This window comes from Triticum urartu, chromosome 5A (assembly GCF_056163025.1).
Source record: "Triticum urartu cultivar PI428250 chromosome 5A, HENAU_Tu73, whole genome shotgun sequence".
Classification (NCBI taxonomy): Eukaryota; Viridiplantae; Streptophyta; class Magnoliopsida; order Poales; family Poaceae; genus Triticum; species Triticum urartu.
In genome coordinates this window covers 83,662,867-83,689,980 of record NC_141877.1, presented here as the reverse complement: position 1 = coordinate 83,689,980, position 27,114 = coordinate 83,662,867, and the positions used below count along the sequence as shown (strand labels likewise).

The following is a 27,114-nucleotide window of genomic DNA, read 5'->3' as shown; positions in this document are numbered from 1 at the left end:
TCAAACTCTGCCGGCCTAGGCTCAACTAAGCTCCCGTCAGAAGGGATCATGCATATGTTACAAAATTTAGTAAGTAGTATCCGACGGGTTTCGGCATATAAACTAAAATGCACCTCAGGGGGATTATTCCTAGGAAGGAAAGTAAAACTTTGAACAAAGATATTTGTGAGGAGATGATATTATTCACATTCAGCTGTGATGAAGTCGGTGAGGCCGGCATTAGCAGCATATTGTGTGAACTCCTGAAGGATTCCAGCCTCTTCCATGAACTGGGTGTGCGGCCATTCGCACGGCCGTACTTCCGCCAACCTCCGAGGACGGAGATCACTATCAGAAGACTCCCCAATAACCCCCTTAGAGTTCTTCTTAGAAGCAACCTTCCTAAATATATTCATCTTTTTCCTATGATCAAAATTCTGAAATTTTTAGTCCACAAAAATTTTCTCAATAAAACTTTACAAGATTAATATCAACTACTCATAGGGATACATAGAGGCCATAGCAAGCATTCAAACTACTTAGAACTCTAAGAATTCAACATGCAAGCTCATCTACAACAGCACCGAGAGTAGCTAATTATTCAAAATATAAACCACTAAAACAAAAACTAATTGGACAAACGGAGGAGTCACATACCAAGCAACAATCCCCCGAAACAGTTTCGGAAATGGAGCTTCGAGCAAAGAGATCGAAATCCGCGGGTTTGAGAGCAAGAACATGAGAGAGAGAGGGAGAGAGAGAAAGAGAGGGAGAGAGAGATAAGTGAAGAGATAAGTGAGGGGGCTCAGGTGGGGACCACAACCCGCCAGGGCGCGCTTGGGGGTCCTGGCTCGCCCAGGTGGGTTGTGCCCACGTGGTGCACCTCCCTCTGATATTATGTGCACCAGAAAATTTTAAATATTCGGAAAAGTCGTATTAATTTTTCAGAGTATTCTGAGAACTTTTTATTTTTCGGTCATTTTTTATTGCACGGAAGATTCGGAAAACAAACAAAACATGGCATTTTATTTTGTTTAACTAATAAAAATAGAACACAAAAAGTAGGGGCAGAAGGTAGTTCTTACTAAATTCATCAACTTCATACCTATCAAAAATGATCCATTAATAAGGTTGATCAAGTCTTATTAACAACCACTTTCGATTAGCATGAAACCAAAGAACTTTCGTAAATCACTAAGTTACCTCAATGGGGATAGGAATGTACCCAACAATAAGCATTTCATATTTCTTTTTGAAAGTAGGTAGAGGTATTTCAAAACTTCCATTAGTGATTGTCGGAGATTTTGCAATAACATTAATACCATTCACTTGGAGTTGTTTCTTCGGAAAGTGCACCGTATGTTCATTACCGTTGATGTGAAAAGTGACCTTGCTTTTATTGAAATCAATAACATCCCCTGCAGTATTCAAGAAGGGTCTACCAAGGATAATTGACATGTTGTCATCCTCGGGCATCTCAAGTATAACAAAGTCAGTCAAAATAGTAACATTGGCAACAACAACGGGCACATCCTCACAAATACCGATAGGTATGGCAGTTGATTTATCAGCCATTTGTGAAGTTATTTCAATAGGTGTGAGTTTATTCAAATCAAGTCTTTTATATAAAGAGAAAGGCATAACACTAACACCAGCTCCTAAATCACATAAAGCAGTTTTCACAATTATTTTTTGATAGAGTAAGGTATAGTTGGTATTCCTGGATCTCCAAGTTTTTTTAGGTACTCCATATTTAAAAGTATAATTAGCAAGCATAGTGGAGATTTCAGCTTCTGGTATTTTTCTTTTATTGATGATGATGTCTTTCATGTACTTTGCATAAGGAGGCATTTTCAAGATATCAGTCAAGCGAGTACGCAAAAAGACTGGCCTCAGCATTTCAGCAAAGCGTTCAAATTCTTCATCATCTTTCTTTTTAGTTGACTTAGGTGGAAAGGGCATAGGTTTTTGAACCCCTGGTTCTCTTTCTTTACCGTGTTTTCTAGCCACAAAGTCACTTTTATCATACCTCTTATTCTTAGGTTGTGGGTTATCAAGATCAACTGATGGTTCTATCTCAACATCGTTGTCTAGTTCTTTATTATTTGTTTGAGTATTTTCATGAACCTCATAATTATCTTTTTCATTACCAGAAGGTGAGTGTTCATTACCAGACTGACTTTCAGCATCAGAGATAGAAGTTTCATTATCATTATCAGGAGGTTTTTCTATTTCAGGCTCACTAGAAGCATGCAAAGTCCTATCATTTTTCTTCTTCATTTTATTTCTAGAAGGACTAGGTGCATCAGTGTTAACTCTTTGTGAATCTTGTTCAATTCTTTTTGGGTGTCCCTCAGGATAAAGTGGTTCCTGAGTCATTTTACTCCTCTAGTTGTTACTCTAACAGCAAAGTCATGTGTATTATTATTCATTTCATCAAGCAATTCTCTTTGAGATTTAGCAACTTGTTCTAACTGAGTTTGAACCATAAAAGCATGCTTTCCAACACCTCTATCATCATTTGAGATTCTAAATGACAAGTCACTCAAGCAAGAAATCATATCAGAATTGTATTTCAATTGTTTCATAACATTTGCATTGAAGTGATCTTGTTTTCTAATGTAATTTTCAAACTCATACAGACATTGGCTAGGGTGCATATTGTGAGGATTGTCATTATCATTGAACTTAATTGGAGAATTTACCTCTACCAACTTAGGTAGTGGTGGTGTATTAAGCCCACATATTTCTTCAATAGGAGGTAAATTTTTGACATTCTCAACTTTAATACCTTTTTCCTTCATGGATTTCTATGCCTCTTGCATATCTTTAGGACTGAGATATAATATACCCCTCTTCTTCAGAGTGGGTTTAACTAGTTGTTCAGGAAGAGTCCAATCATCATAATTTTTCAATATATTATTCAATAATTCTTCAGCTTTCCCAACAGTTCGTTCTATCAAAACACAACCAGCACAACTATCTAGGAAATCCGTACAAGCATCAGTTAGTCCATTATAGAAGATATCAAGTATTTCATTTTTCTTAAGAGGATGATCAGGCAAAGCATTAAGTAACTGGCAAAGCTTCCCCCAAGCTTGTGGGAGACTCTCTTCTTTAATTTGAACAAAGTTAAATATTTCCTGTAAAGCAGCTTGTTTCTTATGAGCAGGGAAATATTTTTCAGAGAAGTAATAAATCATATCCTAGGGACTACGCACACAACCAGGAGCAGGAGTATTGTACAAAGCTTTAGCATCACCCTTTAATGAGAAAGAAAATAATTTGAGAATAAAGTAATAGAGAGTCTTCTCATCATGAGTAAAAAGGGTGGCTATTTCATTCAACTTAGTAAGATATGCCACAATATTTTCAGTTTCATAACCATGGAAAGGATCAGATTCAGCCAAAGTAATTAACTCTGGGCCGACCGAGAATTCATAATCCTTATCATCAATAAAGATTGGTGAGGTAGCAAACTTAGGATCATATTTCATTCAGAGATTTCTCCTTATACCTGCATAATAATTTCTCTAGATCATCTCTATCCCTACAAGCAAGAATATCTCTAGTTGTCTCCTCATTCATAACATAACCTTTCGGTACTTTAGGCAATTCATATCTAGGAAGGCTAGTTCTAGCAGGTTTTTCAGGAGTTTCAGTTTCAAGCTCATCATCAGATTCAACAACATCATTTTGTATTACTCTAGCAATTTGTTCATCAAGAAAGTCACCAAGTGGCACATCATCATCATCAAGCAAGGTACTAGCATCATCATAAGCATTATCCATAGCAGAAGTAGCATAATCAATAACTTGCGACATATCAGACTTGATAGCGTGTGGTGGTGTTGCAAGTTTACTTATAACGGAAGGTGAATCTAAAGCAGAACTGGATGACAGTTCCTTACCTCGCCTCGTCTTAGAGGGATAAATCTTAGCCTTAGCATCCTTCAGATTCTTCATAGTGATAAATTGGTAATAATCCCAAGTGAATCAACAAATATAGCTATGCTCCCCGGCAACGGTGCCAGAAAAAGGTCTTGATAACCCATAAGTATAGGGGATCGCAACAGTTTTTGAGGGTAGAGTATTCAATCCAATTTTATAGATTCGACACAAGGGAAGCCAAAGAATATTTGAAGGTATTAGCAGCTGAGTTTTCAATTCAATCACACCTGGAGATTAATTATCTGCAGCAACGTGATTAGTAGCAAAGTAATATGATAGTTTTGATAATAGTGACAACAGTAATAGTAACGGTAATAGTGATAGCATAGTTTTGTAGCAAGTGCAATAGTGACGATAGCGGTAGTAACTTAGCAAGAACAATATAAGATAAATTCGTAGGCATTGGATCGGTGACTTGTTGGATGATATTTATCATGAGACAGTTATAACCTAGGGCGATACGGCACTAGCTCCAGTTCATCAATATAATGTAGGCATGTATTCCATAAATAGTCATACGTGCTTATGGAAAAAACTTGCATGACATCTTTTGTCCTACCCTCCCATCGCAGCAGGGTCCTATTGGAAACTAAGGGATATTAAGGCCTCCTTTTAATAGAGAACCAGAACAAAGCATTAACACACGGTGAATACATGAACTCCTCAAACTATAGTCATCACCGGGAGTGGTCTCGACTATTGTCACTCCAGGGTTGCCGGATCATAACACGTAGTGGGTGACTATAACTTGCAAGATCGGATCTAGAACATGGATATAATGGTGATAACATAAACGGTTCAGATCTGAAATCATGGCACCCGGGTCCAAAGTGACAAGCATTAAGCATGGCAAAGTCATAGCAATATCAATCTCAGAACATACTGGATACTAGGGATCAAGCCCTAACAAAACTAACTAGATTACATGATAAATCTCACCCAACTCCTCATCGACCAGCGAGCCTACGAAGGAATTACCCACTCCCGGTGGGGAGCATCATGGAATTGGCGATGGAGAAGGGATGCTGATGACGAAGAACGAAGATCCCCCTCAACGGAGCCCCAAACGGACTCTAGATCTGGCCTCTCGATGAAGAACGGGAGGTGACGGTGGCTCCGTCTCGTGGATCGTGATAATTCTTTCTCCTTGATTTTTTTTTCTGGAAAAATAGGATTTTATAGCATCGGTTTTAGGGTCTGCGGGGCCACCAGGTAGGGACAACCCACCTGGGCGCGCTAGGAGGGGGCGCGCGCCCTGGTGGGTTGTGCCCACCCAGGTGCCCCCCACCGATGGATCTTGGCTCCAGAAATTCTTATTTATTGTATAAAAAGTCATCACAAAGTTTCGTTCCATTCCGAGAACTTCTATTTCTGCACAAAAACAACACCATGGTAGTTTTGCTGAAAAAAACGTCAGTCCGGGGTTAGGTTCATTCAAATCATGCAAATTAGAGTCCAAAACAAGAGGAAAAGCGTTAGGAAAAGTAGATACATTGGAGACGTATCAGTGTCGAGGTAGTAGATGAGTTCCGTCAGCACGACGGCGTGGTGACGATGATGGTGAAGTGATTCGCACATGGCTTCACCTAAGCACCGCGAGAATATGACTGGGGGTGTGAACTATGGAGGGGGGGTGCCACACACGGCTAACAATTGATGTTGTGTGTTCTAGGCGCCCCCTCCCCACGTATATATAGGTGGGAGGGGAGGAGAGGCACCATGGGGCGCCCCAAGTAGGAGGAATCCTACTTGGGGTCCTCCCCAATCCGGCCTTCTCCCTTTCCTTATTTCCGGAGGGGGGGAAGAGGAAGGAGAGGGGGGCCGAACCCCCTCGTTCCCTTCTCCAATTTGGCCTACTTCCTTGGGGGGGCACCACTTGTGGGCTGGTGTGCTCCCCTCCAATGGCCCATATCTTTCCTCCGGGGGTTCCGGTAGCCCCTCGGTACTCCGATAAATACCCGATACTATCCGGAACACTTCCGGTGTCCGAATACTATCATCCTATATATCAATCCTTACCTTTCCACCATTTTGAGACTCCTCGTCATGTCTGTGATCTCATCCGGGACTCTGAACAACATTCGGTCACCAAATCACATAACTCATATAATACTAAATCGTCATCGAACGGTAAGCGTGCGGACCATACGGGTTCAAGAACTATGTAGACGTGACCGAGACACCTCTCCGGTCAAGAACCAATAGCGGAACCTGGAAGCTCATATTGGTTACTACATATTCTACGAAGATCTTTATCGGTCGAACTGTTATGATAACATACGTTATTCCCTTTGTCATCGGTATGTTCCTTGCCCGAGATTCGATCGTCGATATCCACATACCTAGTTCAATCTCGTTTCCAGCAAGTCTCTTTACTCGTTCCGTAATACATCATCTTGTAACTAACTCATTAGTCACTTTGCTTGCAAGGCTTCTTATGATGTGCATTATCGAGAGGGCCCAGAGATACCTCTCTGATACTCAGAGTAACAAATCCTAATCTCGATATGTGCCAATCCAGTAAACACCTTCGGAGATACCTGTATATCATCTTTATAATCACCCAGTTACGTTGTGAAGTTTGATAGCACACAAGGTATTCTTCCGGTATTCGGGAGTTGCATAATCTCATAGTCGATGGAATATGTATTTCACATGAAGAAAGCAATAGCAATAAAACTGAACGATCAATATGCTAAGCTAATGGATGGGTCATGTCCATCACATCATTCTCCTAATGATGTGATGCCGTTATCAAATGACAACTCATGTCCATGGTTAGGAAACCTTAACCATCTTTGATCAACGAGCTAGTCAAGTAGAGGCTCACTAGGGACAAAGTTTTTGTCTATGTATTCACATATGTATTAAGGTTTCCGATCAATACAATTCGAGCATGAATAATAAACATTTATCATGAATAAGGAAATATAAAATAACAACTTTATTATTGCCTCTAGGGCATATTTCCTTCAAAATTGTGTGTAGACTCCGTTTCGATACTTCTGATCTATTCATGAATCCTATCGAGGGATCTGACAGTATTTTGCTCCGTCAATGACAACTTAAGAAGAGATACAGGTGGTAGTGTCGAACTCGAACATGAAGTCCTTCCTCCTTTGATTCATGAACACAAGAGTTTGGCATGTCACTGCACATCTTTCCCCCAAGATGCACTCCTACACATAAACATGATATATATTTTTCATTTGTATCGATTGAAACACATACCTTTTTTGTTTGCATGCGGGCTTTAGTTTAATTCTCGGAGGGAAAGGCATTGATGAAGCACTAGACCACACATGATGACACTAGAGCAGGCTTTAGATGCATCCTTGTGTAATTATTGAGCTTAAAATGGTTATTAGAAAATGCAACAAATAAAAAACATTGGTTGTAACTTCTATGCACCGATGCTAGTCGTGTTATTAAAGTGTCCAATGATTATCTAGTTATGATGCAAATCTCTTATTTTAAGTAGCTGAACTCTATTTGCTCCTAGCATTTGTTATTCTATGGTTGTCGCGCTATTGATAAAAGACTAGAAATCAGGAGAGTTGAACCAAAGTTGTTGACATCAATTGGTGTGGATCTGAACAAGAAACCGGTAGTTGTATTCATTGTTGAATGATTACAGAACTAGAAATGATTCTATAGTCCATGTATAATTATCCATATTGAGAAGTGAGACTTTTAATGTCACTTTGTAGTTTCAGCTGGGAACTGACAAAAATAAGTAATGCACAGACCAACTGGGAAACACAATTTGTAGTAAGGCTAGAGGTAGATTTTGGGCATAGACATGGTCAGAAACTATGTTCCACGCGGGCATTAGTAAAATAGAATAACCGTAGATTGATCCTACTAACGTCACTTCCATGGCAACACATGAGTATTTAGCTATTGCTCTAAAATGTTCTCTTCACAAGTTCCACTATGTATTACTGATCTGTTGCACATTTGATGTTTCGTATAAGAGTATCTGTAGGATACTACCAAAAACTTCAATCCCTATATGCAGCGTAAGGTGATCCCCTATAATAGGGAGAACAACTTTTGAATCTCTTCTCAAGTAGACTGATGATACCTCCACTCCATTTTATTCTAGATGGACAGTGACAAGTGGAAGCCACTCATCAATGGATCAAAGTTTTTTTCCTCCCTTCTCATTCGCGATGACCACCACTTCCACATCATATTCGACACGGTGGCTTACTTCGGTTGCATAAGTGGGAGATGGAGAGCAGCGCCACTGGAGGTGAGGCATAGTCTACGGGCAGCAACAAAGAAGACGAGGCGGGCGGCACAGTGGCAGCACACCACATCATGGCAGGCTACAATAAGAATGTGGGTGGCGTGGGGGAGGCTAAGCAGGTTTACCCTACCACATTCAGGGACCGGCAGGAGGGAATATCCGTGATGGCATGGGAGGCCGACGCAGGCGGCGCAATTGAAACCATAGATGGAGGCGGCACGTGAAGTCGGTAACCTAACCATGAGGTGCATGAAAAAATGTTAGGATCAGTCACTTTCTTGACAATCAGATGGACATCTAGCGGCTCCCATCGCTTCTTCCTCCTCAAGCCCAACCATGTTCATCTTCTTCCTCACGCGTCTGCCCACCAACCCTAGCCTAATCGTCGGCCTCCATCCCCTTGGTCGGCGGGCGCTGCCGCATGTTGCCCCACCCTCCCCTTGATCTCACCCAACTGACGTGCTTGCCGCCGCCTAACGCCATCCCTCTAAGTCCCCTTGATCTGTAGCAACTCCAACGACCCCCACACCCCCTAACCTGCACCCATCAACATGCTCCTCATTTTCGCATGGGACGCCGCAGCTCGTTGCCGCTCATAGCATCTTCCCCATCTACGGTGAGGTCTTGGCTCGGCCTCACCGTGGCCGACGCTCATCTCTATCTCTCCTCACGTCATCCCATCCTTCAACATCGTGAATTTTTAATAGGGATTGAACACCAAAACTAGAATTTTGGGCAGCTCCTTATTTAAATTGAGGGTAGGATGGAAGTAGTCTCCTCGAGATGCTCTCCCAAAATGACTTATGGATGAGTTGTTCGGAGCTCTGGCTCCATCACAACCGTTTTCCTGTTCATGTGCGGAAATCATATTTTGAGGATTTAAAAAATTCTGAAAAAATACACATGAACATAGAGATGTACACTACACCTCTAAAATTTCATGACCGGATACACTTCGGTATGAGCTGGACAAAAAAACAAAAACATGTACTTTTAGGTTTCTAGCACCATCATTTTTTTGTGTAGCTCACACCAATGCCGAAATTTTACAGAGATGTAGTATACATCTCTATGTTCATGTGTATTTTTTTTCAAAAAAAAAGTGAAACCTCAAAGTGTAATTTTCACGTGTGAATAGTAAAACGGGTGACATGGAGCCGGAGCTCCAACACAATTTCACCCTTATGGAGATGCATTGCATGCAGGGTTAGTGGCGGACTCCTCGGCCACAAATATTAGTTCATGGCTTCATGGTCGAGACTGTCAAAATCATCTCTACATGTTCCGAACAAAAGTCCAATCTTCAGCCTGTTGTACACCCGGACCTAAAATTTGAAGAGAGAATCCTCACCGTGATCTGAAGTTGTTGGAACTTCACAGTGGACTGCCTAAGATCAACATATAAGCATTGTCTTTTTAGTCTTTTAGACAATGGACCCTAGCATTTCATTCATGTAATTGTTGTCAGTAGCATTTACATTCTTTTTTTTTTTGCGAGTGGGTAGCATTTACATTCAGAAGCATGCTTTGGTTCTGTTTGGTATATAGTCTCTTCATCCTCTCATTGATCATTCCCTCGTTTTCTGTTTAAGAAAAGAATATAGTCAGTATATATTGCAGCAAAATGAAGTAATAAAAGGATATGATTTCTTCAGATGAAAATATATTAACTTGCAGTATCCCTGAACTTAAAGAGTCTGCAAATACCGAAAAAGTCTTCACGCCCCGCTTTACAGATAAAACACAAACCACAATACAATGACGCCACACATATGGTGGTCCATCACAAGAGATACAGGGGTAAACAAGAGAAGAGAAAGAGGTCTGGAGATCGCCGCCGTTAGCTCAGCCCTTGCCTTTCTGACTAGCACCAACAACATCTGCTCTCTCTCTCTCTCTCTCTCTCTCTCTCTCTAAATCTCTCTCTCTCCAGCAGCTCATTGTAATTCCATTCTTGTGCATTTTGGACACGTAATTAGTCAACTACAATCGGTATATCAAAAAATTAGCATCATGAACATGTTTCTTAACATACCCTACTGACCAGAATGAATGAGATCAATCATCACAAGATTGATCTACCGAGAGTAGTCTCTTGTCAGTACAACGAACCGAACTAAGATCATCACATCTCGAGTTCAGGTCAGCAAATGATGCTCAGGGCCTCACCGGAGTCACCCAAATATTTACAAGGCACTTGCATTGCTTACAACTGATAACAAGGCAGACCCTGCTCGCCTTCCTCCTTACATGGTCCAATCAGCTTCAAAGCCAGACTCCTCACATAAAAAATGCCGCTCTGAGGGTGGGCATTCAGTTTATATGGTTAATTCGGTTTGGTTCATTCGGGTTTCTAGAAGTTTGGTTTCTGTAAACTACTCCCTCCGTTTGAAATTACTTGTTTCGGATATGGATATATCTAGAACTAAAATACATCTAGATACATCCATTTCTGCGACAAGTAATTCCGAACGGAGGGAGTAACAACCAAAATAATCACACTAAAATTTGCCACGAACCTTATTAACCAAAATTTATCGATTTGGTTTGTTCGGTCAACTAGAAAACTGAAATACGTGTGCACCATCATCGGTCAAAGCAGCGTGTCATGGATCGATTTGTTATATAATAGCCGTCAATCATCTCAAATAAAAAAACTGCCAAATAGTATTTTTCATATAATCGAAATCCTATAATCGGTGCACTAGACCGATGCGTTTCTGCTTGCATGAATCTATGTACAATTGCCAAAGCAACAAACTAGCTAGCCAGTGACTTAGACTAATCAGGTAGCCTGTTGTGCTTGCGCCAGAGAGACACGAGGGTGGCAGACTCTCACGATTCGGTTACTTCGGTGTAGTATACAGTTTCATTCAATCGAAAACCAATTTAAAACTTAACACGGAATAGTGTCTATTTTTCAAAACGAACCTAATAAGAAAAAAAACCAACTTAGCCTATATATTTCAGTTCAACTCGGTTTCGGGTATTGGTTTGAAAGCACCCACCCCTCTAGCCTCCTTCTGAGGTGCGAATTATACCTAATTTAGGAGGATTAGGACTGGAGGTAAGTGGTGACCTCGAGTGTGCAGCAAATGCAGAACGGTCTCACGTTGTTTGCTACATGCTTGCTGTCACATAGAACGCCACAATTACAATCCCGGTTTAGAAAATCCACCTTGCCACAAAACTACCCCTGTAACCGGGGCCTGTAATTGAGGCAAATAATCCAGGTTTGGATAACCGAGGCAGGTTTATCGAAATAAGGTTAGTATCATGATAAGACAATCAGTTTGGCTAACTCACATCTAGATGAAAATTAACTATGTCACATCTAACCTCTCCACCACATGATCTGAAGGCTCTAAGATTCGAACTGCCATCTGTTGTATTTGCACAGCTGTGGTTTTGTTTGTGTGTGGGCTGTGTGTATGCTGCTCTATGCTACTGTCGGCCTGTTCCTGTTGCACGGTGCCGTTGTCAGTGGCGGAGGCAGGAATGCATATAATTGGACGTTGGGGAGGGCCGGCTGCAGGTAACAGTAAAAAGATGTCACTGTTCATATGCATATTACAAGGAAATTAGGATGTTGGGGTGGGCCCGGGCCCTGGATGCCCCCCCCCCCCCCCCCCCCCCCGCGCGCCTCCGCCACTAGCCGTTGTTGCCCTTGTTGGCCTGCTGTCTGCTGCTCTTTGGCATCTCTACGTGGGCTACCGACGTTTTTTTTGCCCTCTCTTGTTTGTTTTAGGCTTGGCTTTTCCCTTTTGTCTTAGGCTGTGATGTTCTTTTTTTTCCTCTCTCTCTCTCTATATGCAATTTTCAAGATTCATATCTTTTTAGCACGGCTCACGTGTAGTTGTTGTCCCAGCACGAGTTATATGTGCATCCTTGTCCATGTGTTTTTCGGTCATTTCCGTGTTTGTGTTTCTTTTTTTATTTTTGATTTTTTTGAGCGGGATTGCTAAAGCACATCTAGATAAAATTTAGTGATCTCACATTAGATGTCCAGCCATCTGATCTACGTGTCTTTATTTTTCGCGCTCGAGTGATCGCCCGTGTCGTGATCGATCCACGCCATGTTGTAGAGTATGTTGGGCCGGAAGGCCTACAGTGGAGCCGGGCTGTTTTTGCCTTTATTTTTCTTCTTTTGTTGGGCCGGCATTGCCTTCGTTTGTGTTGGGCTTTTTTTAGAATAGACGGGTCTAGCAGAGAATATATCACATCGATACAGCAGCCTCCCTCGAGTCGTCACTTCCCTCCCATGTTCTTCCATTTCTATTATTTTGATACAAATCCGAAGGAGATGGCCTGACCTGGCGGGTGTGTGGTACACATATGCCAGGGCATGTTATTTTTTTGTTTTCCCCTATTTCTTAATGCACTTTTTTCCATGTTAATTTTTCTTTTGTATACTACATATGCAAGTGTTTGCCTAGTTGTTTTTTCACAAAAAGAAAATTTCCCAATTTTAGTTTGTAGTTTTTGTAGTCGCCTCATTAACAAGTAGTCATCACGAAAATCAATTTTTTTGAAGTTGCCCCAGTTGCAAGTGAACCACCGACTCGCAACTAGGGGGCGTATGTTTGTCCAGGGGGGGGGGGTGCAGTTGCAAGCCAACCATCGACTCGCAACTAGGGGGCATATGTTCGTAGGGCCCTCAGCTGCAAATCAACCATCGACTTGCAACTAGGGAGGGTGTATGTTTGTAGTGGCCTAGTTGCAAGTCCACCAACGACTCGAAACTAGGACGCGTCATACTTTTGTAGTGGCCCAGTTGCATGTCAACCATGACTCGCAACTAGTGGGGGTGTATGTTTGTAGGCACCGGGTTGCAAGTCAACCATCAACTCGCAACTAGGAGGTGTCGTACTTTTTTGTACTGGCCCCAGTTGCATGTGAGCCATCGACTCGCTACTACGGGGGTGGGGGTGGGGGGCAGGGGCATATGTTTGTAGGGGCCCAGTTGCAAGTCAACCATCAACCCGCAACTAGGACGCGTCGTACTTCTTTGTAGTGGCCCTAGTTGCATGTCAGCCATTGATTCACAACTAGGGTGGCGTATGTGTTGTAGGGGCCCAGTTGCAAGCTAACCATCAACTCACAAGTAGGACGCGCCGTATTCTTTTGTATTTGCCCCAGTTGCATGTCAACCATCAACTCGCAACTACGGGGGCGTATGTTAGTAGGGGCCAAGTTGCAAGTCAATCATCAACTCGCAACTGGGACGTGTCGTACTTTTTTGTAGTTTTCCCAATTGCATGTCAACCATCGACTCGCAACTAAGGGGGACATATATTTGTAGGGCCCCAGTTGCAAGTCTGAACCATCGACTTGCCAGGGGGACCTATGTTTGTAGGAGCCCAGTTGCAAGTGAACCATCAACTTACAACTAGTACGTGTCATTCTTTTTTGTAGTGTCCCCATTTACATGTTAACCATCGAATCACAACTAGGGGGTGTATGTGTGTAATGGCCTAGTTGCAAGTCAGTCATCGACTCACAAATAGGGGGAGCATATGTTTGTAGGATCCCAGTTGCTAGTCAACCATCACTCGCAACTAGGCGGGGAACGCATGTTTGTAGGGCCCGGTAGCAAGTCAACCATCGACTCACAACTAGGACGTGTCATACTTTTTTGTGGTGGCCCCAGTTGCATGTCAACCGTCGACTCGCAACTAGAGGGGACGAATCTTTGTAGGACACAGTTGCAAGTCAACCATCAACTTGCAACTAGGACGCGCTATACTTTTTTGTAATGACCCCAGTTGCATGTCAACCATCGACCCGCAACTAGGAGGGAGCATATGTTTGTCGGGGCCTAGTTGCAAGTCAACCATCGACTCGCAACTAGGACGCGTCATACTTTTTAATAGTGACCCCAATTTCATGTCAACCATCGACTCGCAACTAGGGGGCGTATGTTTGTAGGGGCCCAGTTGCAAGTCAACAATCGACTCACAAATAGGGGGCATATGTTTGTTGGGGCCCAGTTGCAAGCCAACCATCCACTCACAACTAGGAGGAATGTATGTTTGTAGGGGGCCAATTGCAAGTCAACAATTTAAAAAGGTCCGAGTTTCAAAAACCGATCTCTGTGTGTTTATGTCGCTGCTGATGATTTCTTAATGTTGCGCATTCCACTTAGTACATGTAATCTAATCACATCAAGTGGTTAGTGGAGAGCGCAAATAAGTTGTTAGGTTCCTTGTTCGATCCATGATGCCTTCACTTCTTTATTACTTTTACTGTTCGAAGTGTATAAAATGGTGTTGGCCAGTCGGGGGCACTGTACAAAAGAAAACACAGCAAGGCACCCAGGGCGAAGGAAAAAACATTATCAGGCAAAAAAACAAATAAGAGGGCCACAAACAAAACTTAGATGTGACATAGTTATGTCACATCTAGATGTGTCCTAGACACACCCTAAGACAATAACTAACTGCAAATATCATTTAAATAAATTGCTTGTTTGAACACGTTCCAAGATAATACAAACTTCGACTACCATTTTGGCATTCTCCTCCTGGCTCCCTCCCGTAGCTAGGTTCCGCTCCCTCGGCGTCGTCGGCCCCTGTGCCGTCGGTGTGGCCGTGCCTCCGCCACCCGGCCGAGGTGTCCACCGGCCGCAGCATGCTTACCCCAGCCAGGTCCCCGCCCAGCTGCTCCTCCTCGGGGAGGGTTGCCCCCTCGGACGCGGGGTCCCCCCTCGGGTCGCCGGCCCCGTCCTTCATCGAGATGGTCCGCTCCGGGCATTCATTGCCTGCCTCGCCTGCTTCCCCACGCCTCGCCTCCCCTCCCTTGCAAGACCCGCATGCCCCGCCTGCGCCGTCGCGCCATCGCCTTCAATCCATCGTGGTGGTGGGGGAGGGCGGCTACTCCTCCTCGGGGCTGCGCCCGCCTGCCCCCTCGCAAGCCGTAGTTTCGCAAGAATGGCATGTGGTCAGTCGCAAGGGCAAGAAAGGGGGCGGCGACCGCCCGTGGGTGGCTCCGTCGCCATTATTAACCCAACCACCTCTGGCCTCGGCATTCATGGCGGCTCGGCCTATAAGGCGGACCTCCTTGGCAGATGCTTTCGGTGCCTCAACTCTTCCCACCGTGTAGCATCTTGCCATAGCGACGTCCGGTGTCTTCACTGCCTCGTTCTCGGCCACACCACCCACCACTGCCCATCTCGTCACCTTGCTCGAGTCCCCCTTTCCACCCTTGACGGGTCGCCCTGCCGCCCCTCCCCGCCTCCCCGGCCTCCCGTCCGTGCCCGCATCGTGTTCCCCCGGGGCCACCCTTGCCACGATCGCGCTCTGGCTCGCTCTCGGCTTGTCTTTCCACCGTCCCAGGCTCCACCCCCTCCGGCTGGGCCCTCGCCGCCAGCAAGCACTTCCTCGACCACCATGGAAATGGCCGCCCGCTTATCCTATGGCCCGGGCGCCCGGCCTGGGGGAACCGTCGCTACCGCAAGACCGTGTGCCTCATCGACGAGACACAGGAGGCTCTCGATGAGGAGGTGTGTCTGCACGACTCCGCCCTCATGCTCACCGTCGCGGGCTCGCGCGCCCTGGGCCCGGCGGACGTGGTGGCGGTCGTTTGGACGGAGTTCCTTGATGTGCCCCCCAATGGCCTTCAGGTCTCGCTGATGCAACCGGGGTCGTTCTTCGCGCGCTTCGCTCATCGCCAGTGGTTCGACATGGTGCGCGGGTGCAAAATGGTGCATGCTCAGGGTACCCCCCTCGTCGTGCGCCGGTGGAACCGCCTCACCTTTCCGACCTCCGTCAAGTGCCGCTACAGCGTTCGCCTCTTCATCCAGGGCATCCCACCGCACAAGTTATCCCTCAACACCGCTCAAGACCTGCTGCCGGAGTGCCTCTTCTACCAGGTGGAGGTCGAGTCCCTCGACAAGCTCGACCTGTCCTACTTCGTTATCTGGGCGTGGGTTGGCGACCCCGACGAGGTGCCGACGGAGACGGTCCTCACTGTGCGCCCACGCGTCCGCTGCTCTGACCCACTGGCGCACATCTCGCTTCCACCGGGCTTCGGCCTGGAGGGAGAGGAGGACAAATCCTGCGCCTGCACCGAGCATCTTTCTCGCAAGCTTCACTACCCGGTGACCGTCCATGTCGACTCCGTCACCTACTACCCTCCCCGTCTTGAGTACGCGGTGCGCCGCGATGGGGGAGACGAGGACGATGACGCGCTGCCGCCGGAGGAGATGCCTCACCCCTGGGAGCATGGGACACCCAACGACGTCACGAGGGCGTGAACTGGGTTTGGCCTTTCCGTGGCAGAACGGAGGGGCCATCGCCGCACCGGAGGGGCCGTCGCCGCCCCTTCTCCGGCCACTACCGGCGGGTGCCCGGAGTGATGCAGTCAGAGGAGATCTACTCGAAGGCCAACCGCATGCTTGCTGCCTCGGTCTTTGTTCCGGCGGACGTAGACGAGCCAGCAGTGGCGCCTCCTCCTGTGGTGGCGGCCGCCGGCATGGCTGTACGGGTGGCGGCCAGGGAGGTCTCGGTGGTGGCAGGATGCGGCTCCATCAACTTGCATGGCGGGGTCTCGTCGTAGGCTGCAGTGGACCCCCTAGGCGACCATGCGGACGTGGGTGGGCCACTGCCGCTGGTGGGCATGGGCTCCCTGTCACTTTCTCGGGAGGAGACAGCCGACAGTGCTGTGCAGACCCCCACTTCCCCGCCAATGCTAACTGTGCCTGTCTGCCCCCCTGCGGCCTCGGATCTGCCTATCGCAACCCCCACATGCCGGCCTACTGCGGTGACGACGCTGTCGGATGGTCGGGTGGGCGGACCGAGGCCAACCGCGGACGATGCTGCGCCCGCTGACCTGCATGGCGTGCTGACTCCGCTGCCCACACGCTTGCCGGGTCCCACTAGCAGTGATGGCATGGGGGGCCCCACCGCTGTTGTGAACAGGGAGGAGAATCCAAAGGAGGCCAATGATGAGGTGATCTTCCAACCAATCACACACGAGCAAGCAACAGCACACTTCCTGGAGCTTGTAGCGACTCCTGTTGGGCTGGCCATTCTGCATGCACCAACGGCCAAGCGCGGCCGCCCCCGCTGCCCGACAAAGCCACCCGGAACGGCCACCCGGCGAAGCTACCGCCTCTCCAGCAAGAAGAAGTTGTTCCCGAAGACCCATGGAAACATCATGGCGCAAGCAAGGAGGCTGGTCATGTCCAAGAGGGGGCTCGCCATCCCAGAGTGTGGTGAGCCAGAAGAGCAACGCCTGCTAGAGTACAGGAGGGCTTTTGATGAACCACTCTCACCTGTCCAGATCGAGGCCCTTTCCTCGCTCGCAAGGGCGGGCAAGAGAGGCTCCGCCGTGCCGGTGCCGGCCTCCGCCTAGGCCGGAAAGTCTGCAGTTCGTCGAGCAGGTTTGCCAATGGAAAACAACTGGATTGTATGGAACATGAGGGATTTGAACAACCCGGCTAGGAGAGCTGTAGTTAAGGAGTTGTTGTACCATAACAATGTATCCTTAGTATGTTTGCAAGAGACAAAACTGTCCTTCATCGATAGAGCGGTGGTGAACCAATGTTGTGGCATGGAGTTCTCTGAGTTTGCTTATGTGCCGGTTGTTGGGTCCAGAGGAGGTGTGTTAATGCCATGGAAAGGTGACCACTAATCCATGGCCACCATTGCAGTTCAAGGGGACATGGTGGCGGCTGTTGGGAACGATGCCAAGGGGGCTCCAGTGGGTGTGATTGGGGTGTATGGCCCGCAGATCTGGGAGGAGAAGCTAGCCTTCCTTCATGAACTCAAAGACACTATTCAGGGTAGTATACCCAATGGCACGGCCCTTGCGCTGATCGGTGATTTCAACCTCATAACCAGAGCAGCAGACAAGAACAACCCAAGGATCAATAGACGCTGCATCACTGCCTTCAGAAACTTCATCAACGAGCTTCAACTAAAGGATTTATATCTTCATGGCCATAGATATACATGGAGTAATGAGCAAGCAAACGCAACAATGGTGAAGTTGGATAGAGTTCTCATCAATGGAGAGTGGGAGGAGAAAATGTCCAACTGCATGCTACAAGCCTTGTCCTCGGACATCTCGGACCACTGTCCTCTCCTCCTCAACTGTGAGATTGCATTCCGTCAGCACAGAACATTCAGGTTCCAGAATCACTGGGTGAAACTAGACGGCTTCGACGAGGTGGTTCAAGGTGCATGGCATGGGGCACCGACATCAGGGGATCCGGTCTGCCACTTTGCGGGAAGGCTTGCTGCCACGGCCAAAGCACTGAAACGGTGGCAAGGCCAATTCTGCAATGACATCAAGATGAAAGCGGCCATTACAAGCGAGATCATTGGGCAGTTTGACAGGGTCATGGATCTTAGACCCTTAACAGCAGCAGAGAGACAAGTTCGTGCCACCTTGAAGATGCAGCGGCTAGGATATGCAGCGCTTGACAGGGTCATCTGGAGGGAAAAATTGAGAGTGAAGGGCATAAAAGAGGGAGATGCAGGCGCAAAATTCTTCAAAGCAAAAGCTTCCGCCAGACGGAGAAAGAACTTCATCATCAAGCAACAGGTCGACAGGCTGATCATCACAGACTAGGATGCAAAAGTAAAGGCGTTCCACTCCTTCTTAGAGCCAATTTTCGGATCAAAGGAGCCCCGCTCCAGGAGGCTAAACCTGTCCAAGATGGGCACAAGACTGAACCTTGCCGAGATGGACGAGGCTATCACGGAGGAAGAAATCCTGGCTAATATCAAGGAGCTGGATGGGTATAGTGCCCCGGGGCCCGATGGGTTTACGGGCTTATTCTATAAGCGGTGTTATCCCATAATCAAAGATGATCTGACAAGGGTTGTCGAGGTTGTGCAAGCAAACGCGGCGGCACACCTCCACCGGCTCAACCATGCTACTATGATTCTTCTTCCAAAGAATGCAGACACCCTAACCACAAAAGACTACAGGCCGATCAGCCTTGTCTATAGCTTCGCCAAGTTGATCACCAAGATTTTGGCCACGAGGCTTCAGCGCCGGATGAATAAACTCGTCGGTCCCTGCCAGAACGCGTTTATCAAAGGGCGTGCCATCCATGACAATTTCTATTACGTCAGCGGGCTAGCCAAAGCCCTCCGGCGCGCAAACACGCCGGCGCTAATGCTCAAACTTGACATTCAACGCGCCTTTGATACGGTGTCATGGGAGTTCCTGCTTGAACTGCTTGTTGCAAGAGGGTTTGGGAGAGGATTCACCAACTGTCTGTCAGCATTTCTCAGCTCCTCTTCGACAAGGATCCTTGTCAATGGTGATCTATCTGACCCGATCAACTGGTGAAGGGGCTAAGGCAGGGAGACCTGCTATCACCGCTCCTGTTTGTGCTGGTCATGGATTGCCTTGCTATGCTTATCGACAAGGCGGTGAGGGCCGGGATTCTGGGACCGATCAGCAACCAAAAGTTGCCCTTCAGGACTTCTCTGTATGCGGACGACGCAATCTTGTTCCTCAACCCATGCCGCAAGGAGGTACTTGCACTGATACAAATTCTCAAGCTTTTCGGAGAAGCTACGGGGCTGCATACTAATTTTGCAAAATCTTCGGTCTCCACTATCTGCTGCAACGGGATCGACCTCCAAGAACTTCTTCGAGACTTGGGCTGCCCCATCAAGGAATTTCCTTGCACCTATCTAGGCCTGCCACTGACGGACAAGAAACTGAAGAAGAATGACCTACAGCCGATCTGCGACAAGCTCATTGCAAGGATGAAGGGCTGGAAGCTTGCCTTTCTTTCCCTTGATGGACGGTTGGATTTGGTCAGAACCGTGCTCTCGGCGATGCGGATCTTCCAAATGCTCGCCTTGATATTAGCATCTTGGCTGGCTAAGCTGATCAACAAGGTTCGTCGTGGATTCCTCTAGGAGGGCAGTGACGTGGCGGCCGGAGGAAAATGCCTGGTCAACTGGGGTATGGTATGTTAGCCAAAGGATTTCAGAGGGCTTGGCATCCTCAACCTGCCAGCCCAAAGTCGCGCCCTACGGGTGAGGTGGCTATGGCTCTCATGGAACGACGGCAACAAGGCATGGCAGGGGATGGATTTGCCTATCGACCCTGCGATCAGATCACTTTTCAACGCCTCTGTTGACTTCCAGTTGGGCAAGGGTGACCGCATTCTCTTTTGGAAGGAGCCGTGGTTTAAGGGCATCAACCTCCAGGACGCCTTCCCGACGCTGTTTCAGCATTGCACCAGGAAAAACCTCACCGTCGCACAAGCCTTGGAGAACAACAGATGGATCCGACACCTCAAAGCCAACCTCTCTGCACAGGCAACAAGGGAATTCCTGAAACTGTGGGAGGGAGTCCAAAATATACACTTAACACAAGAGCCTGATCGAGTGCAATGGAAGTGGACAGCAAACGGCGTGTACACGGCGAGATCGGCTTACAAAATTCAGTTTGAGGCTGCACTCGGCCATCGTGGGCTGCGTTCCTTTGGAAATCCGATGCACCGGGCAAATGCAAGTTATTTGCATGGTTGGCTCTGCTTGGCCGCTGCAACACGGCCAATGTTCTTTCGAGGAAAGGCTGGCCTCACAATCCGTCTTGCTCTCTATGCAATGGGCCGATGGAGGATGTCGTGCACCTGCTAGCTTCCTGCCCCGTCTCCATCCAAATTTGGCATGACATCATTGCTCGCTGCAACCTTCATCCGAACCTCGCTCCCTCCACCACCACCACTAACCTGGTGCTTTGGATCGAGCAGTCCAATGGCATCATTACTGCATCAACAAAGAAGCCACGGAGCGCACTCGTTCAGCTGGTTTGGTGGTCGATATGGAACGAACGCAACACAAGGATATTCAGAAACCAACCATCGCCGCAGACGACTGTGGTGGAACGGATGATCGAAGAGGCAGCGGTCTGGCAAAGGGCGGGACGGGGCAAGGCCATCTCCCTCCTCAACAGACCAAGAGAACTAGACTAGGAAAGCTCACTACAGGCAATAGAGAAGGCATGTCCACCTAGTGGAGGACTGCACATGTAAAGCTGTTGTAAAATAACTCTCTAAAAAAAACCCAAGTATCAATGAAAAGCTGCTCCATCAGCATTTTCGTTAAAAAAAATACAAACTTAAAATACCACAAACACAATAGCTAATCGTTGTTGGACAAAAACATAAAATAAGGTTTACTGGTTGCATAGAATAACTTCTCACTGGACCAAACATGAAGTATTTTCAAAACTACCACTCAAAAGGATAATTTGTATCCAAATTCGTGGCGTCGTTCCGCAGTGAAATGAAACTGAGCACCATGTGAAGCCCTCTTCTCCAGCTGAAGCTTGTGGTGCTGTTTTGCCAAGAAGTCCTCGTCGATATCGTCGGTCTGGACCATAAGTGTCATCGACTCTAGCTGTCTAGCGTTGAGGACAAAGAATGTGACAAAATCAACATCTGGTTTTCTGCCGGAATAATACTTCAACACCATAATTTTCAGACGGATGTCAAGACTTCTGAGAAGATCGCGGTATTTACGACGCCACACATTATTGTTCTTCCTTGACGTGTTGCACTGGAAAGAACATCAGCAAACAGAAAACAACTTCAGCAAAACAAGTAGATCAAATGAGCCGCCAAACACAAGGTATTATGGTCAGTGAACAATTAATCATCACCTGAATGTACAACTTCTCCAAGCACGGAAAGCTTCTCATCAATCCAATAACCATATCCAAACTAAGAGTGGGCATGCTGAGAGCCAAACACTTGATTGTGCGTGATCCCTTCATCAAAGATGAAAGCCAACATTAGACAATATACATGTGCAAATTATATGCTAAAAACGTGTGTGCACATTGCACATAGGGATGGAAGTTACTAGAAGTCTCAATGGTAAGAATGATTAAGGCTGGAGTTACCTGAATATCCATAGAACCAAAGAGGAGCCTGGTGGAGTTGGTACAGCCTAAGGTCTCAAACTTAGGCGCGAAGATCACTGATACACGCAAATCCCGGTCCTGATCTAGATGGAATAGACTTTCGAGACAAGGGGCACTCTCGATGACGATTTCGTCTAACATGGGTGCACCCAGTGTAAAATTGCTGACTGTAACGCTTCTGAGGACAAGTGAATTGATCCGGAGGCAACGAGGTCCACTACACCGAGAAATTAGCAAGAACTCCAGAGAAGGGCAGCCGGCAATCATGCTGTGGAGTGAGCACTCCGTGATGCTGCTATGAACAAGTTCGAGCCGCTGAAGCCGGGGAAAATGAAATCTGTGGACGGTGGCGTCCGGGAGGCTGCACTGTTCAATGCGGAAAACAACGAGGGTGTCCGAGAAGCGGAAGACTAATTCCGGCAGCGGCTGCCTTCTCCAGCTGTTGAGCTTAAGCTCCTCGAGCCTAGCCAAAGCGGGGGATAGGAGACAGGCCTCCACGCCATCTATGTCGTTTATGGTGTACAACAGCTCCGGAGTGCAGAAGCGGCGGCCGGGGCCTTGGTGGGCGTTAATGATGCGATGCATGAGAGCAGGGAGTTCGTGCCATGTACGGGCGAGGTGACGGCAGTCGAGGTTCAGGGGCGCAGAGCACCAGAGGTGGCGCCACCGGGACGCGAGGATCCGGGTGCGAGCCCCTTGCTTGGTGGGGAGGAGGGATATTATCTCACCGAGGATCGCATCGGGAAGGCTGCTGAGGCGGTCGAGATCTTGCCGATCTTCACCCGATCCGCCTCCGTCGTCTTCGCCCATTCCGGGATCGGTCGCCGCTGCCGCCGGCGCCGGAGCCGGATGGCCCTCGAGCGCAGCTGCTTTCCTCTTCCTCGTAGTAGTCGTGCTAGCGCCGCCAGCCTCCATCTCCTTTGGGTTTGGCCGCTGCGGAATTAGGGTTGGTGGGTGGAAGAACACGAGATCGTCAGAGCCGCCGAAGCAGGCTTCTCTGGGGAGAGAGTGTTTCTGTGTCTGTGTGCTGGTTTGCGATGACGGAGGGAACCACCGTATAAATAGGAATCTGTCGGATTTGTCTAGCTGGTTGGACGGCGTAGATACTGTCCGATGTATCGATCCAACGTTGGCTCTCGGTCCTATAAAATCTCATTCCCTCAGCGGCTCAGCAGGCCTACCCTAATTCTCCACCACGCCGCCGGCCTCCGGCCCTCCCTCAACCTCCATGTGTTCCGTTACAAAACCCTCCATTCGTCTTCATTCTCCGTTACCACACCGCCAGACTAGTACTTGGACTGCAGCGGCTGACGGGACAGTAAGAGGACATACGTTTAGTGAGCGACATGCTGGCAACATTCTGGCCCCGCTGCTCTTTGCCTGCGTGGACAACCGCAACTTTTGTAGACGAGAGTTTTGACACAGGCGATGGTATGAGAAAGATCATGAGAGAAGGGGCGGAAGGGCATGGCTCCCTCCATTAGTGCTTCTTTTGAATTTCATATTTCATGTCAACCGCTGCTTCCTCCACCTTCCTCTCTATTTCTTCTCGCTCCCCAACAATCCAGTTCAAGAAATTAAGATGAAGACCATCAACCAAAGCGAAGCCGCTGCATACCAAGAATCCCTTCGGGGGTATATACTTGTTTTCCAAGAAGCAACAATCGTTGCTTGTCATTTTCATTAACATTGGAAAAGAGAGAGTTTTATTTTTTTCCAATTAAGAGAGAGTTGTAATTACAAAAGGGAGTTACAAAACTGGGGGAAGCCCCCTACACGAGTAAATTACACCGGCTATGCTTGAACTTGGCGCAAACGATCATTTTACTATTACAACTTGCGGTACACATTGAAGTGATACAAAACCTTTACATACAAATACGGCGCATATGCGGTCCGCAGACGTTAACTGTGTTGCGTGGCTCCGTATTTCCTTCTACTCTACATACATCACATCACATGGGTCCCACCCATCAGGGTTTACGGCATCCGCGGTTGCACCGTATATTGCAACACCTAGAGTCTTTTTGTTGGGTTGCCTCAAAAAACTTTTTGCAGAAAATAGGATAGGACTGTTGTTGAAAACCATTTTTTACTCCCAAATGCTAAAAAAGCTAGTAGAATGGACGTGTGTTGCAACATACTGCATTGGTGACTTCTTTTTTATTGTTAAAGTGCTCTCTTTTTCTTTCTTTTGTCCTGTCCCAACTAAAAATGTTTATGGAAGTGATTTATTTTTATTTTTATTTTATTTTTTTTGAAAGGGGGGACTCCCCGGCCTCTGCATCAGAGTGATGCATACGGCCATCTTATTAACCAAATAAAGCAGTGCCAACATGGTTCCAAGGTCTCCAAAAGTAATAAAAAAGCAAAGAAGGCTCACACAGAGCCAAACAAAGCTAGAAACACCAACTAGCCACGAAAAGACGCCACAACCGGCTGGCTAAAAATAAATAGGTAAACTAATTGCCTATCCTATTACATGACCGCCATCCAAACCGGTTGAAGATATCCCGAGCTATCATCTCCTAGCGGAAAGATCCAGTAACCAAAGGCTCCCTGGCCTCCATCGGAGTGAGTAGCGACCACGAACGGATCAGTGCCGTGGTTCGGAATATAACCTGCAAAAAATGGATACGTGATATTCTGTTAAAAACCAAATCATTTCTGCAAGTCCAGATAGTCCACAGCAAAGCGCAAACTCCAACCCGAATGTGTCTCGCTAAGTCAGGCTCAATCCCATTAAGCCATGTCCCAAATAATGCGTTGACAGAATTCGGTGGATTGATATTAAAAGCAATATGGACCATCCGCCAAAGGACTTTGGCCAACGGGCAATCAAAAAAGAGGTGTCTGATTGTCTCATCCCGATCACAGAAACTACACCTAGTAGGTCATGTCCAATTACGCTTTATCAAGTTGTCCTTGGTTAAAATAACTTGTTTATGAACAAACCACATAAACACTTTTATTTTCAAAGGAACTTTGACATCCCAAACATGCTTGGAGGTAGGAATGGAGTTCGAATTAATAACATCAATATACATTGATTTAACTGTGAATACTCCAGACTTAGTCAGTTTCCAGCGTAATTCATCGGGTTGTTGAGAAAGCTGAACCTCCATTAGTCTCCTAACTAGACAGAGCCATTCTTCCCAACGATTGCCCACTAGCGACCGTCGAAACTGAATATTAAGGGGGGTAGATTGAAATACCGATGCGACGAACACCTCACGTCGTCGAACAATACGGTACAAAGACGGATATTGAATGGCCAAGGGTGTCTCGCCGAGCCAAGTATCCTCCTAGAAACGTGTACTAGCGCCATTTCCAATAACAAACTTCATCCTATTAAACAAAGATTGTTTGACTTTCATCAGTCCTTTCCAGAAAGGTGAATCAGTCGGCCTGACTGTGACCTGGGACAAAGTTTTTGTCTGGAGGTACTTGCTGCGAAGGATTTGGGCCCACATAGCATCATTCTCCGATGAGAGCTTCCACAGCCACTTGCTAAGAAGGCATCTGTTCTTAACTTCTAGATTCTCAAACCAAGACCCCTTGGTCTTTCGGTCTACAGATGATATCCCATTGAGCAAGCCGATATTTTCTTTTAAGCTCATCACCCTGCCAAAAGAAACGCGATCGATAAAAGTCCAGTCTTTTCCTAACACCAACTGAGACCTCAAAGAACGATAGGAGAAACATAGGCATACTCGTGAGCACCGAATTTATCAGGATTAATCGGCCTCCGTATGACATGAGATTACCCTTCCAGCAACTCAGTTTCTTCTCAAATCGGTCCTCGATGCATTTCCATTCTCTGTTTGTCAGCCTACGATGGTGGATTGGAATACCTAGGTAAGAGAAGGGTAACTCTCCCAACTCGCACCCAAACAATTGCCTATAAACCTCCTGTTCTTCTTTGGCTCTACCAAAACAGAACAGCTCGCTCTTATGAAAGTTAATCTTTAACCCGGTCAATTGTTCAAATAGGCATAACACAAGCTTCATATTTCTCGCCTTGGCCAAGTCATGCTCCATAAAGATAATTGTATCATCGGCGTACTGAAGGATGGATACACCTCCATCAACAAGATGAGGTATCAATCCACCTACTTGACCATTTTCCTTAGCCCTTCCTATCAAAATTGCTAACATATCCACCACAATGTTAAACAGGATAGGGGACATCGGATCTCCTTGTCTTAGGCCTTTATGTGTCTGGAAGTAATGACCTATATCATCATTTACTTTAATTCTCACACTACCTTTTTGCGTAAATGATTCACCTGTCGGCGCCAGGCTTCATCAAAACCTTTCATACGCAATGACTGTTGGAGGAATGGCCATTTGACCTTATCGTACGCTTTCTCGAAATCCACCTTAAAAATTACTCCATCTAATTTTTTGGAATGGATTTCATGGAGCGTTTCATGCAGGGCGACCACTCCTTCAAGGATATTTCTGTCCGGCATGAAAGCAGTTTGGGACTGTTGCACCACAGAATGTGCAATCTGTGTGAGCCTATTAGTCCCGACCTTGGTGAAGATTTTGAAACTAACATTGAGGAGGCAGATCGGCCTGAACTGCTCAATTCTCACAACATCCGTTTTCTTAGGAAGCAGTGTGATAGTTCCAAAATTCAAGTGAAATAAGTGAAGCTATCCAGAGAACAGATCATGGAACATAGGTAGCAAATCCCCCTTAATAATGTGCCAGCACTTTTTATAGAACTCGACCGGGAATCCATCCAGTCCGGGAGCCTTATTGTTTTTCATCTGTGCAATAGCATCAAACACCTCCTTCTCTGAGAACGGGGCAACCAGAATATCATTGTCGGCAGCCAATAGTTGAGGCACATCCTCAGTCCTGGACTCGTCGAGGGACACACAATTATCCTCCGAAGGTCCAAATAACTGCCTATAATACTCGGTAATATATGTTTTTAGGTTATCCTGTCCTAAAATAGTGCCCTCGTCTTGTTCAAGTTGGAAGATTCGCTTCTTTCTGTGCTTACCATTAGCAAT

The 27,114-nt window shown here is 46.7% G+C and overlaps 3 protein-coding genes across 3 annotated transcripts in view; 1 reads left to right on the top strand and 2 right to left on the bottom strand.

Annotated features, from left to right (window-relative positions):
* The first annotated feature begins 17,821 nt into the window (after positions 1-17,821).
* LOC147970405 (uncharacterized) lies at positions 17,822-18,760 on the top strand. The gene has a single exon (XM_087523418.1). It carries the CDS (start codon positions 17,822-17,824, stop codon positions 18,758-18,760), a length of 939 nt encoding a protein of 312 aa, XP_087379544.1.
* A 2,557-nt stretch (positions 18,761-21,317) lies between these two features.
* LOC147970404 (putative FBD-associated F-box protein At1g32375) lies at positions 21,318-23,096 on the bottom strand. The gene is made up of 3 exons (XM_087522649.1): positions 22,012-23,096; positions 21,824-21,924; positions 21,318-21,720 (listed from the first exon to the last, which is right to left on the bottom strand). Exons 1-3 carry the CDS (start codon positions 23,000-23,002, stop codon positions 21,400-21,402), a joined length of 1,413 nt encoding a protein of 470 aa, XP_087378775.1. The 5' UTR covers positions 23,003-23,096; the 3' UTR covers positions 21,318-21,399.
* Positions 23,097-24,565: 1,469 nt separating this feature from the next.
* The window catches only part of LOC147970403 (uncharacterized), a 27,618-nt gene continuing 25,069 nt past the window's right edge, over positions 24,566-27,114 (bottom strand). The window contains exon 4 of the mRNA XM_087523417.1: positions 24,566-24,708. Coding sequence (XP_087379543.1) covers positions 24,566-24,708 — 143 coding nt within the window. The remainder of the gene's footprint in view (positions 24,709-27,114) is intronic.